Below are 13338 nucleotides of genomic sequence, written 5' to 3'. Positions count from 1 at the left end.
CCTACCCCAACTCCCTTAGCAACCATCTTCCCATATTTTCGTAGTCGTGCCGTCCTGCAATTCTCCCCCTCTCTATTTAATACCTACACTCTGAGGGTGCATGGATCAGGTGCTGTGATAGTAGGAGCTGCTGCCTAGCACAGCAGAGATCTGTTCTCTTTTGTGGTTCTAAACAAATCTTTGGAGGCCAAGGCTCTGTGAGAGCTGCAAACAGCACATAGACAATGCATTTGTCCGCTATGTATCAACATAGATCCACAGATAATAGGGAAGACTGGGCATGGCGATGCCAGAGTGCCAGCCAATTTTCCCTGTCTCCCCATCATGAAAAGGCCCCTTGAGAAGAAAAAGGAGGTTGGGATGGCTGTCATTCCATAGCCACCCTTAACTTCCTACGGACTTTGGCGAGGTGCAGGGCGAGTGCCTTCCCAAGTACCAGACACCAAATTTGCAATCTGCTACTAAATAACCAGACTTCACATTCTTTTACTTAGATGGGTCCTGAGAGACAAGGAAAGATGAAGATTAAATATGGAAATCCCAAGGGGGTTGAACAAACAGTTTCTTTCATTATTTATAATATGAAATGCAGAAGCAAAATGAAGTAGCTGTGACATAGAAAACTGTGAATTGCACAGAGATCTTACCGGCCCATGACTCCACCAAACCCGTAGTCTGGGATGTGATCCATTGGAGATTGGATATCATTCTTGGAAGATGCTTTATCGTCCAGTAGAGGTCCACTGCTAGCCTCGCTGTCAGCTTTCTGGCTCAGGCTGTCAGAGAAGGCATCATCCCTGGAAGAAAGAGAGGATGGCATTTAGCTGCTTGTTTGTTTTCCTGCACCTCTGCTGTTTCAAACCCTTGTCTTCCAGCCAATGATCAACTCAAAGATGTCCAACATCCTCAAATAACTAATGAACATCAGTGAGTCAATCATGTATCATAATGTGATAGTGAATTCCAAATTCAATGACCACAGATAAAACGGTGCCCCTATTCTAAAAATATTGTACACATTAGGGCCTGGATGGATGTTTGTCATTGCATGCACAGACAATACAAGTGCGAGCCTGGTCCCACAAAGTTCGGATGGGCATGCCCATCTAGACACATCCCTTACGATTATCCCAATGGTCGTGCTACTAGTGCAAATTTGAGTACATTTTCAGAAAAGGTGCACACATCTATGCTGATTTGTCGGAGTTGTGATGCAGTTCCTGGACTTATAAAATCCAGGTACAGGCACTAAAATTGCTGATTTTTACAGAGGTCACCACACCAAAGACGTGGTGATCTATCATCACCAATGGAAAGTACATTTTTATTTGTCAGCACACATTGTAAAACACATGGTCCAACGTACGTGAAAACTATGCTCTGCCTCAAAGTCCCATGGGCCCAAAGGAGTAATAATATATCTACAGGTGAAGATATGATGGTGGTTTATTCAGCCTCAAATTGTTTCCTTTCTACAGGTGATGCTTGAGATAAGACAATCCTGTGGTGACTGTTCACTTAGATCCATACAATATCCTGCTAAAGACAGGTTATTTTTTATTTGGGCACTTATTGCTCTGTATCGTGGATGCTGCACATCCCTTAAGCCCCTTAAGCAGCAGATTATTCATGTTCCACTGCAGCTCAATTGCCAAAATTACTGACAGGCATAATTGTTTTAAATTTAGAACAAAGTAAAAAATCCCATATTTTGAGAAAACAAGGAAGGCCGCCTATCTAGTCCTAAAGGAATCATATGTAATTCCACATCTTGTTTAATGCTAAAGTACAAGCCTGCTGGATTTTCTAAGTGGCTGCTCTTTGTCCAGATTAAGATTGCCACAACTCAGTGGGAAGAGCTGAAACATGGCTACAATGCTTTTTCAAACACATTGAACAAGGCTTGTGATATACTGTGTAATTGGTTAAAGGGCATCAAATGGGCATCAGACTAATGCTCCTTGCCCTGGTGTTACTGAGCCATTTAATACACTATTTTTGCCTCTCTCCATAAAACAATTAGGATGCTTAGACTTTGGCCCTCATTCTGACCTTGGCGGTCTTTTCGCAAGACCGCCGAGTTACCGCCGCGGTGAAGACCGCCGACCGCGGCGGTATGCCGCTGTGCGCATTCTGACCGCTGGGAGCGTTCCGCCGGAAAACCGCCAGCAGCCACACTGGCGGTCGGCGGGAAAGTGGAGACTGGTCAACCTCCACCGCCACGCCAGCAGAACACCGCCCACAGAATTACGACCCACATTTCTGTGTGGCGGTCTTCTGTTGGCGGTCTTCTGTTGGCGGTCACCTCCCCATGGCTCCCGTCGCCTCCCGGAGGACCAACGCACAAGGTAAGTTGACCGTCCGTGAGGGGAGGGGGTGGGGGGGTGTTGTGTGATGTGGGCGTGCATGGGGGTGTGCGTGTGAGTGTGTAGAGGGGGTGTGTGAGTGCGTGTATGCGGGCGGGGGGTGCTGCTGTGTCTATGGGTAATGTGTGCTGTTCGGCAGGTGCGCATGTCTGCATGTATGTGTGCGGGTATGTGTCCCCGTTGTGTATGTGTGTGTAGGGGGTGTGTATATGTGCATGTTGGGGGGGTGTGCATGTCGGGGTGCATGTATGTGCATGTCGGGGTGGGGGTGGGGAGGGGGTTCGTACCACCTCTGGGGGGTGGCAGGGGGGTGGAGGGTGTGGGGGGAGGACTCGGGTGGGTAGTGGGGGGTGGGGGAGACCCCTATCAGTGCCAGGGAAGGAATTCCCTGGCCCCGATAGTGCTTACCGCCATGGTTCGCACGGCGGTTCCCGCCCGCAAGAAACCGCGGCGGTAGGCAGGGTCATAATACCCTTGGCGGTCTTGGGACGACCGCCGGGCCGGAGTGCGCAAACTCCAGCCCCGCGGTCATGACCGCCGTGGCGGTCGGAGTGGAGAAGTGGCGGTCGGTCACGGCGGGGACCGCCGCGGTCAGAATGCCATTTTTAATACCACCGGTCTGTTCGCGGTCCGACCGCCGTCTCTCCGCCGACCGCCAGGGTCAGAATGAGGGCCTTTATGTCTTATATTGCTTATCATAAAGGCAGCGTTTATTGACAATCGTATATGTGTAAATAAATACGTCTTTGAAGTAGTGAAATATCTGACACTTTGATTTCATTCATTGTTTAAAACTAGAACAGTTATTTTCTTTTAGATTATTTTTCAGGATGTTGGAATTTTTGGAAAACAGACAGAGCATACGACTCAGATATTACTATGCTGCCAGGTACCCAGACATTTGAGCAATCATCTCCTTAGTCCCTAGTCCCTAGGACTTATCTGGGTGATTATTATTTGACCCTTAGAGTATTGCCAGCACTGCAATGTCCTGCAGGTGTTATCTTGTTTCAGATGAAAAACATCAAGGATAAGGTTGGTAAGCATAGTTCTTCAGGGATGGTCTTTAGATAAGCTACCATCTTACAGACGAAAACGTATGCAGTTACTGTCGCCTAGAAATAGGGTCTTCTCCTATAAGTAAAGTCTATGTTGTTGTTCTCCCTGTAGTCAAGGGGTAGTTTTCTACAGGTACAAGATGGAGTTGCTGTTCCATCAGTGATGGGTTATACCCCTGCAGGCCAGAGCTGGGGGGTGTCTTCAGTAAACATGGTGGTAAACTTTCTCTTCTGAGGCAAATTTCTAAAATGCACATTGAATTTGCAGGTTTCACCCCATAACGTGGCTCAGAATCGAGATGGATATCAATATTTAGGTAGTGCTTTTAACAAGGCCATCGCGTAGAGACAACAGGGCAATGAATCAATTCCTGAGCCACTGCAGTTACATGAATTCCATGCAGACCTAATGTAGAAAAACAACCGCTGCTCCAGTGGCTGAGAGAGTAAGCCTGATGAACTTGTTCAAATGAGACCAGGGTAGGGGACCTTTACTTCCTTCGCTTGTATGCCACTGCACCATGTTTCCCCCAATATGAGGAAGAAGAGGTTCAGTTAGTGGAACTTTCCAATTACAAATGAACAATCCTACTGGATAACATGGTTCACAAGGGGCTGCTGCCTAATTATATGGCAAGTTTCTAAGATCCTCCAAGTAATACCGGATGAGACTTTTTCATTGTTAAGCTACATTTGCCAAAGATAGTCCAGAATAGCACAGAGTATGTCAAAGGTTTTCACTCACATGTCTTGCACCACTATGTACTGATGTGGTATGAGGCCATCCACACCATTGTGGCGCCCCTCCCACCAGTCGTCAGAGGCCCGGTGGTACAGGAGGAGTGAGGCCCCTTTCTTAAAGGACAGCTCACGTGGAGTGCGCCCAATGTAGTCAAACTTGGCAATGGCCTCAATCTGCTCCACCTCTAAAATAAGACAAAAAGAGAGGCTTTCTGTAAAACAAACATAACAAGCCACCAAACAAAACACACAAATAGCAAACCATGAGTCAGGCTGCTAGTCGCCTGTATTAAGAGACGCAGGCAAGTAGAACTAGAAAGGTTAAACCTTTTTAAGTCATGGGCTAGTGGGCTAGTGGGCTAGTGGGCTAGTGCAATGCAAGAGTAACAGAGGAAGACTGTTGCAGAATCCAGCTTGTTGACAAGTAGTGCCCCAAACTGGATTTTGGAAATGTAGAAGGGATGGTGGGGACAGTTTTGCAGATGTTGAGCAGCTGACATCAAGTGTTGGTGGTATTTGAGGAGATGAAGGAGCTTCCCATTTTGTTGCCCAACTAAGCAAATAGGTTACAGAGACAAAGACAGGAGGAATGGAGACAGAGTGGTGGACATAGGACATGGTCAGGGGAGCAGAACAAAAAACAGAGGATATCATTCTAGTCTGGGCGAATCAGTAGGCTGTTCATTGCATACAGGACCAGGTGGCTAAGAGGTAGTTAGTTTGCAGCTTCAGCAGAGCAGTGAACAACAGGACAGTAAATATGATTTGGGTGTCATCAGCAAAGAGGTGGCATTAAACACCAAACAAGAAGATGGCATCACCAGGCATGATACCGTATGGGGAGAAAAGTTGGGGTAATTGAATGGAATCCTCAGAAAGGGCCAATGATGAGTGATGCATGTGATCTGAAGGCATGAAAGAGACTGAGTAGGATCAATTTGCTAGGGCAGCGCAGTGATGCCTATCATAGATCTATTGCCAGGAATATGTCATGTCAATGCAGCGGAATGACTGTGAATGATGGGGTCAGGTCCTTGAAGTGGGCAGTGGTTATGAATTTTAAAATTTGAGTATTATAAAATGACTCCTTTCTTGATTCTGGGAACCAGGATGTAGAATTTTGAAGTGTGCAGGCCTTTTGCTGCACATCTACATTTTGTTTAGGTATGCAAATACATTTGTGAATCAAAGTTTTTGAACACCCACATTTATAAAAAAAAAAAAGAGAAAGAGATACAGAGAATTAAAGTAAAAGAGGGAAAGAAAGACAGCAAGACAGGGAGACAAACCCAGACAGGCAGGGAAAGAGAGAGGCAGAGGAAGATATAGCGCGGGGCTATGAATCTTCAGGATGACAGAAAATTTGACACATTATGTCAGCAACAAGCACCAGAATAGAAATGCCATCCTGAAGCAGTGGATGTAGGCCTTTAACCTTCACCTGAATTAAAAACAAAACAAGAAGCTGGAATGGTTGGGGGGTGGAGAGGGGGGGGGGGTCACTCTTGAGCCATGACACAGTGCTTGTTCACTACTATCCCTGAATTTGAAGTATAGTTTCTTCTAGTGTATGTTTTTAGCTCCTGGCTTGTTTCTGGTATGTATTTAAGGAGGATTGCACTTATCATGGGAGATTTTTCACTTAAATGTTATTTTGCTGCTAAATGTCGTATTACAAGTAAATGTGCTTTCTACTAATTTTTTTCCATATTCATTGTATGCTGCATCTGGGGTTATTTTAGTCCGCTGTGCTGTTACCCAAATGTGACGTCATATTGATGCACACCTTGTACACCTGAAGTGACATCTTACCACCACATTATCTCTCTGTAAAGACTGATTCTGCCTGTAAATGCATACCACCAAGGATGGTTCTGCTTCTGAATTGTGCTCTTGAAAGTGTTTCTCGAATCCTATTGCTGCTGCTACAAGGGCAGTTTTGCAACTAAACGTGATTTTGCGGTAAGTGACTTTAAAACAAAGTGTGTTTTTGTACCTAAATTTGATTTTTGCTTCTACAAGTCTTTTCTCAATCCTCCTGATGATGTACCATGGATGCGTTTGTACCAATATGAGTTTTACTCCTAAATATGTTGCTGTGAAATCCTGTTGGTGTAATAAAGGTTGTTTATTTGATTGTACAATGTTATAAGCATAATGTGGTCCATGAAGATCCTAGTTATACAGTGACATCTGTCACCTGTTTTCCCCTTATGTCAGTAGATTCGGGGCCTTCTCAAGGCTATAAACAAGTATTTATTGTATATATCAGTACTGTACATACAGTTTATAAAACTGAAAAATGGTGGATACATATGGGATAGTGGCAAAGCAACCATGATATCAGTGCAAACTGGACACAAAGGTTCATTAATGTGAAGGAAACACAGGGAATGGTGGTGACAGAATACAGTGAAAAAATAAGGAAGGTGAAATATCAGAAGGAATTTAGGACCTGCTGGACAAAACCTTTTTGCTACGGGTGTGCAAAATTCATTTTATACAAATTTTCTCAACACTATGCAAAGTCAAGCTTAATTTCACAAAAAGTAAAACTGGCATTTGTGACTATATTTTAGCAAGGAATTTGCCTTCACATCAATTTTAGACGCAAAAAGGGTACGTTTTGCGATAACAAAAATAGTCAGAAACACATTAGAGCAGTAACCTCTCCTATTCTGGTCGTTTGCATTGTTCCTGTGCGCTTGTGCTAAAACTTGTCCACAAACAGCATGAAATTATGCAATAGGCATAATAGCATAGTTTATAGAATTTTGTGTAACAAGCATAATGCAAAATTGCTGAATTTATGCAAGATTACACCAGCAAAACTTAAATTTTGCCCAGGCATAGTTCTTACAAGTCATCCGATTCGCTAATCAGAGGGCTTGTGAACAGTGGAAAGCTTTTTCTAATGTTCTCAACCCATTCAGAGATTCTGCATCATTTTTCTGAATCGCTAAATGGGTTTAGAAATGTTTTCTGAATCACTGTTTTGAAAGGGGCGTGTTTTGAGAGTCCTTTTCTAATAGTTATTTGGACCCTGATGTTTCAATGGTTTGAGGCCGTAAATCTGTTCACAAACCACTGTTCATTTATTGCATCCCAAGGTGCGGTGGTAACTGGTTTGCAAAGGGGAAAGGGTCACCTCACGATCCTTTCCCTTAGGGGACCATTATGGCATCTTCGTGGGCAGTGGGCAGTGAGCCAGTTGACCAATGCCTACTCTCACTGAATTTTCCAAATGGAAAACTATTTTTTTGTCTTTTCAAAGCAAATTTTACAAAAAAGTCCAGGATACATATACATTTCTATATGCCTAGTGGATGGTACATTTTCGTTTAAGTTATGTTTGTACCTTTGTGTGTAATATTATGTAAGAGTTGAGTATATTGTTTGGCTGGGAGGGATGCGCCTAGATTTGTAATTGAGGGATATCACAACAATGCACTTTCTAACAACATACAGTTCCATATGGCGTTAGAAAACATGCCCTTAACCAATGCTTGAAATGGAAAAATAGAAGTGCAGGAACTCTGGATCAGAGTACCTGCTTGTTTCCGAGGAATGCCGGTACTCTCCAATAAAAAGTATTCAGTTTTTCTTGAGAAGTGCAGGTACTCTCCCTCTCAAAAAAAAAAAAAGTGCCAGTACTTAGTACACATTTAAAGCACTGCCCTTAACCCATCCATATTAGTACCACACAGGAGCACCAACAACTTGGCATAAGGTTGCTTTGCCTGATGCCCGTGCACAAAGGCAGTAAATCTCACCTCCGGGTAAAGGTATTCAGGGGGTTTGGTAAATACCCCCGCACCATTCCACATAAATTGTAATTCGAGGAAATACTAACATTTAAAAAACATCAAAAATGAAGGCACACGCACCACGCATTCCTCTTTCCCCGCCCACACCCTGGCTTTCTTCTGCAGTTACACATTCTGCAAGCAGCAGCCCCCCCCCCCCCCCCCGTGGCACTCTTGGTCATGACCCTGAGCTCTGATGATCAGAGGTCTGGTGCCAGGTAATGCAGCTCCTCTATTTCAGACATCATTCTCTCTAAATTATTGATGACGCTTCATATTTCTGTAACTTCCCAAAGGAATACAGAGTAGTGCGGGGCTAATCAATACTCCCTCTCAGAACCCAAGCTGACACTGCTTGACAATTGCACAAGTACAAAAACACATTCACACAAAGAGATCTTTCAATATTGTACCATCATGGAATACTTCTTATCCATCCAACCACACACACACACACAGATACCCCTTATCACACAAAGATACCCACCTTTTATTCATCTACACCAGTGGTTCCCGACCTTTTGACTCCTGAGGACCCCCCACTGAACCTCTACAGGAAGCCGGGGGCAACCAAGCAATGTATACGATTTAAATTTCAAACATTAAAACAGTAATTCACAAAAAATACACAAACAAGTACCTACCAAATACTCGAATTACTAAAGAAATAATTATTTTATACTGAACAAATATGCAAAAATTGAAAAAGTTTAATGAGAAGGTTGGCGCTGCATCTCAGCAACTAACTTTCCGAAGCTTGGCTCTTTTTTGGAAAGCTGACTCCTCAGGTCAGATTCTACATTTTTCAAGCGATTTCCGTTTGTATTTTTTAGGTCCATAAGATCTGAGAAAGCTTTTTCACATAAATATGAGGTGCGGAAAGGAAGTAAAACCATAAGGGCCTCTCATCTCTCCATAGTCTCTCTGTCACATGTAATTAATTTGTTTTATAGCACCTCTCATACCAGTGTAAGGTGTCGGAGCAATTTACAGGGGACTTCAAGGTGTAGGATTCACATGTCATCCATACTGGGAGGCATTTTCTAAGAGTGATTGGTCTGGAGAAGCACAAACTCAGGATTGAGAACATAACACAGTGGTTAGACTTTACTTTAATAATAAGAATGAACTTCTACATAAGCAAACCTTTTTTAGGAGAATAAGGATAATGAAAGACTGAGGAAAAAAACATAACTTAATAATTTGTGCCATGCAGTTTGCATGAAGCTCTTTGATGGCAGTTCATAGCTCACTGTGCTAGATTATAGTTGTAATTTATGAACTGTGCAGTAACAAAAGGATCTCTGATACACGTTCCTTGCAGCAGGCTTATTAACCATCTGTGCTATCCTTGGATGAGTCAAAACTGCCACTAGACAAAACTCCCATCCCTCCTCAGCAGCTACATTAATCACCAGAGTTATTTATCTGGACGCTTTTATTTTTGCCCGAAAGCTGATGGATGTACAAGGAACTTTGCAGTGCTTTTAAAACTGCAGCAAAAATTAAGAAATAAATATACAAAGATGCAGTGAGAGGCCCTAGCTGTAGAAGTGCCTTCCTGCCGGCCCAGGCCTTCAGACCCCCTGGGAATGTGTCACAGACCCCTGGGGGTCGCAGACCACAGATTGGGAACTGCTGATCTACACAGTGCAATATCCACATGAATTGATCACTCACTGACACCTCAAAATAATTCACTCCCGGTGGGAAACAAAACATGCCCGTGTATTACACACTGAGACAGCACTCATCCACAGCTGCAAAATCATTTAGGGTCAGATGTACAACCGTTTTTAGCAGTGGCAAATGGAGATTCAGCCCATTGGCAACCACAAAAACGGCCTCTGGTGTGTACAAACTCATTTTAAGAGACAGCAACCTACTACAAACTTGCAAATTAGGATAGGCGATTTGCTATTAGTAAGGGTCACAGGGGGATGTATGATTTTTTTGCAACCGGAATGCAGTCAGAAAACAATTGCAGTTTACTGCCTACTTCAAGTAGGTGGTAAGCCAGTCACAAACGGGAAGGGGTCCCCAGCAGGCCACTTTCCCTGTGTTACTGCCCATTCCCAATAGGTCGCAAATTACAACCTGCCTAATGTATAATGATGAGGCAGCTCAATTGCGACCACATTGGGAACCACAAATGATGTCTGTGACACATTAGTACGGTTCCTTTGCAACTCGCAAATGACGAGTTGCAAAACATTGCAATGTGCAAGTTGCAGCAGGAAATGGTGGTACATCTGACCCATAGTTTTCATACACCATACATCACTGCTAGTGGAACACATTACCAAATACCTGGTGATTACACACAAGAACATCGTTGTCATTAACCAACATACTAACATGGTTCTCACGATAATAGGGTTGCACACTACACCATCAATTGTACACACAAAAATACACTTATCACACAAGAATAACGAAATCATCTGATTGTTGTTGTCACCAGGACTGCACTGAAGTCTTTTTATTAAGCTATACCCTAAAGACACTTCACAAAGCCAGCACAAACTATTTATTCAGCTAATATATCATGTATTAAGTTGGAAGAGAGCAGATCCCAGTAGACCGCTCTAGCTCCCATGCACGCTTGTTTCTTTCAATACCGAGACAGACAAAGGCATGTACTGAGGTATTCTTTTATTGCGGTGCCTTTCACTGATGAGACCCCATGAGGTCAATGCTAGCTCTTTATTCATCTAATATATCCTACAATAACTGGCAAGAGTGCACAACCCAGCGGACCACTCTTGCTCTTATGCAGACTTCCCCCTTTCAATATCTAGACCTACAAAAGGATATACTACTGCCTTCTTTTTTGGGTAATGCACTACACTGACTCTGTGAGGTCAATGCTAACTCTTTATTTGTTTAATACATACTGAAAGACACCACCACAGTGTACGTCAGAGGAAACAACAGAGGAAACTTGGCAAGGAAGATGCCAACAAGGTGAGACACTCTTCAAATGCCAGTGGATCACCAAAAATCATCTGCTTGTGTCTAAAGAAATGGATAGTGTATGCCTTCCATCCATTAAGTTAAAAAGGAAAGGTCCAATTTAATTCTTGGTGATGCAACAGCAACAGAGTTCACCCCTCGCCAAGACTATGGAATGCCCGCCTGATTTATTGCGGGAGGACCATAGTTTAACGACAGCGGAGACTGCTCCATTTGAGGTTTGGCTATTTGTCCACTCACCTAACTTGGATATATAGCCATTTTGCAAGGCCCGTCACTGCCAGGAAAAACCTCCCACATTATGGAGGGAAAGTCCCATGCTGGGGAAGGGGGATGGGGGGAGGGGGGGTTAATATCCACTTTGGGATTTTACACTCACAAAAATACTAAACCTTTCTCTATCTTTAGGTTCTCTCCCTCAATCCTTTAAGCATGCCATTATTAGGCACCTTTCAAAAAAGCCCAAGTTGGACCCCTCTTCGTTGGAAAATTATAGACCGATTGCCCTTCTCCCCATCTCAGCTAAGATCTTGGAGAAACATGTGAATCATCAATTAACCAGTTATCTTAAGAGCCACGAGCTCCTACATCCTACCCAAATGGGTTTCAGAGCTCTACACAGCACCGAGTCGGCCCTCCTTACAGTGACCGAGTCTGCCCGTCAACTTCTGGATCAAGGGGGCCATCCAGCAATCATTTTACTTGATCTCAGTGCAGCATTCGACACTGTGGATCATAACCTTCTCTGCTGCAGACTTTCTGAGATGGGGATAGGAGGCGCAGCTTTGTCCTGGCTCTCCTCCTTTCTTAAAGGAAGATCCTTCCAAGTTTTGGATTGTGCCTTCCTTTCTGATACTTTTCCGCTGACATGTGGAGTCCCTCAGGGCTCTTCCCTGAGTCCGACTCTTTTTAATATTTATCTATCACCGTTGGCTAAAGTGATTGCCCCTCATAATCTTTCTATGGTCACTTATTCCGATGATACCCAGCTAGTGGTATCCCTCTCCAGTACTGGGGATTCGTCCTCTGCTAATCTCTCTTGCTGTATGAAGGATATTGGTGATTGGATGGCCCAATCCAAACTCAAATTCAATGATGGAAAATCAGAGGTAATGATTGTAGGTAATGCCCCCCCTGCTCTTCCTCTATCATTGTATTCAGAGGTTTTTAATAAACTCCCTCCTCCCAAGGCATATGTTAAAAGCCTTGGTTTTTTGGCTTGACCCTCGTCTAACTATGGAATTTCAAGCCAATAAAGTCTCTTCCATATGCTTTGGTCTCCTAAGAGTTCCTAGGAAGATCCTTAACCTTTTACCTTTTACGGCTAGAAGAATCCTCATCCAAGCCCTGATTCTTTCCTGCCTTGACTATGGGAATTCTTTGTTTCTTAGCTCCCCTGTCTACGTGATAAAGAAGCTGCAAATAGTGCAGAATGCAGCAGCCAGGCTCCTCACTAATTTGCCTAGACACCTTTCTGTGAAACCGGCCCTTGCGACACTTCACTAGCTTCCCATCAAGCAGCGTATTCATTTTAAGGCTCTGTGCATTGTCCACAGGGCTTTACACGATAAAGGTCTGCTTTTCTTCAGGAAACAGATCCTTTTATACGCTCCTACTAGAAGTCTGAGATCATCCTCCTCCCAGCATGTCTATATATCTTGGTTCAAGAGAGCTAGGGGAGGCAACTCTTTTTCCATTAAGGCTACCCGCCTTTGGAATGCACTCCCCTCCGAGCTTCGCCAGGAGCCCTCAGAGCAGCTTTTCAGGAAGAAGCTAAAAACTATTCTTTTCTGCAGTTAACTTTTTCTGATTCTCTTTTTGTCTCCAGGAGTTGTCTATACCGCTAGTGCTGGGATGCCCTAGGGTAGCTACACGCTTTACAAATGCATAAAACTAAACTAAACTTTTTGAAAACAAAAAAACTATTTATAAGTTTGCTGAATGGCTCCATCAAGATGACAGAGCCATCAAGTAAGATTAGAATGCATTGACAGGAACCACAGTGAATGTGGTTCTTTTCAGTGCTAGAAATGTCCGCTGAGCCGGCGGACATGTGTAAAATTGGCAGTCGCCACCTTCGCCAGGACGACACATTAAGTTACTCCTTCACCCTGGAGGAGAACATGCCAACAGCAGTAAGTCAATTCTGCAGACAGATGTTTGCAACAATATTAACTTTAAGCATCTGCTATTCAGATGCTATGGAGATGTATAATGGAATTATGTATATGAAGACCACGATGACCAGCTCAGGCTTGTCTTAGATGGTTATTCACACTGGCTCAAGGCTACTTTGACAGCAACCGTCCCAGTGAGGACTTAGAGTAAAAGGGTAACAACATCTGGCCTACGGGCAGTGTGACTTGTGAGTAGCATAGCTGCTCCATGAAC

General features: G+C 43.8%; 1 protein-coding gene across 2 annotated transcripts in view; it reads right to left on the bottom strand.

Moving 5' to 3' along the window:
- The window catches only part of SRGAP3 (SLIT-ROBO Rho GTPase activating protein 3), a 447418-nt gene that overhangs the window by 26229 nt on the left and 407851 nt on the right, over positions 1-13338 (bottom strand). For both annotated transcript variants that reach the window (XM_069206335.1, XM_069206334.1), the window contains exons 19-20: positions 4170-4350; positions 648-797 (exon numbers count right to left, since the gene is read on the bottom strand). In XM_069206335.1, coding sequence (XP_069062436.1) covers positions 648-797; positions 4170-4350 — 331 coding nt within the window. The remainder of the gene's footprint in view (positions 1-647; positions 798-4169; positions 4351-13338) is intronic.

Source organism: Pleurodeles waltl, chromosome 9 (genome assembly GCF_031143425.1).
Source record: "Pleurodeles waltl isolate 20211129_DDA chromosome 9, aPleWal1.hap1.20221129, whole genome shotgun sequence".
Lineage (NCBI taxonomy): Eukaryota > Metazoa > Chordata > Amphibia > Caudata > Salamandridae > Pleurodeles > Pleurodeles waltl.
The sequence above is the reverse complement of the archived record's forward strand: the minus strand, read 5'-3'. Positions and strand labels throughout refer to the sequence as shown.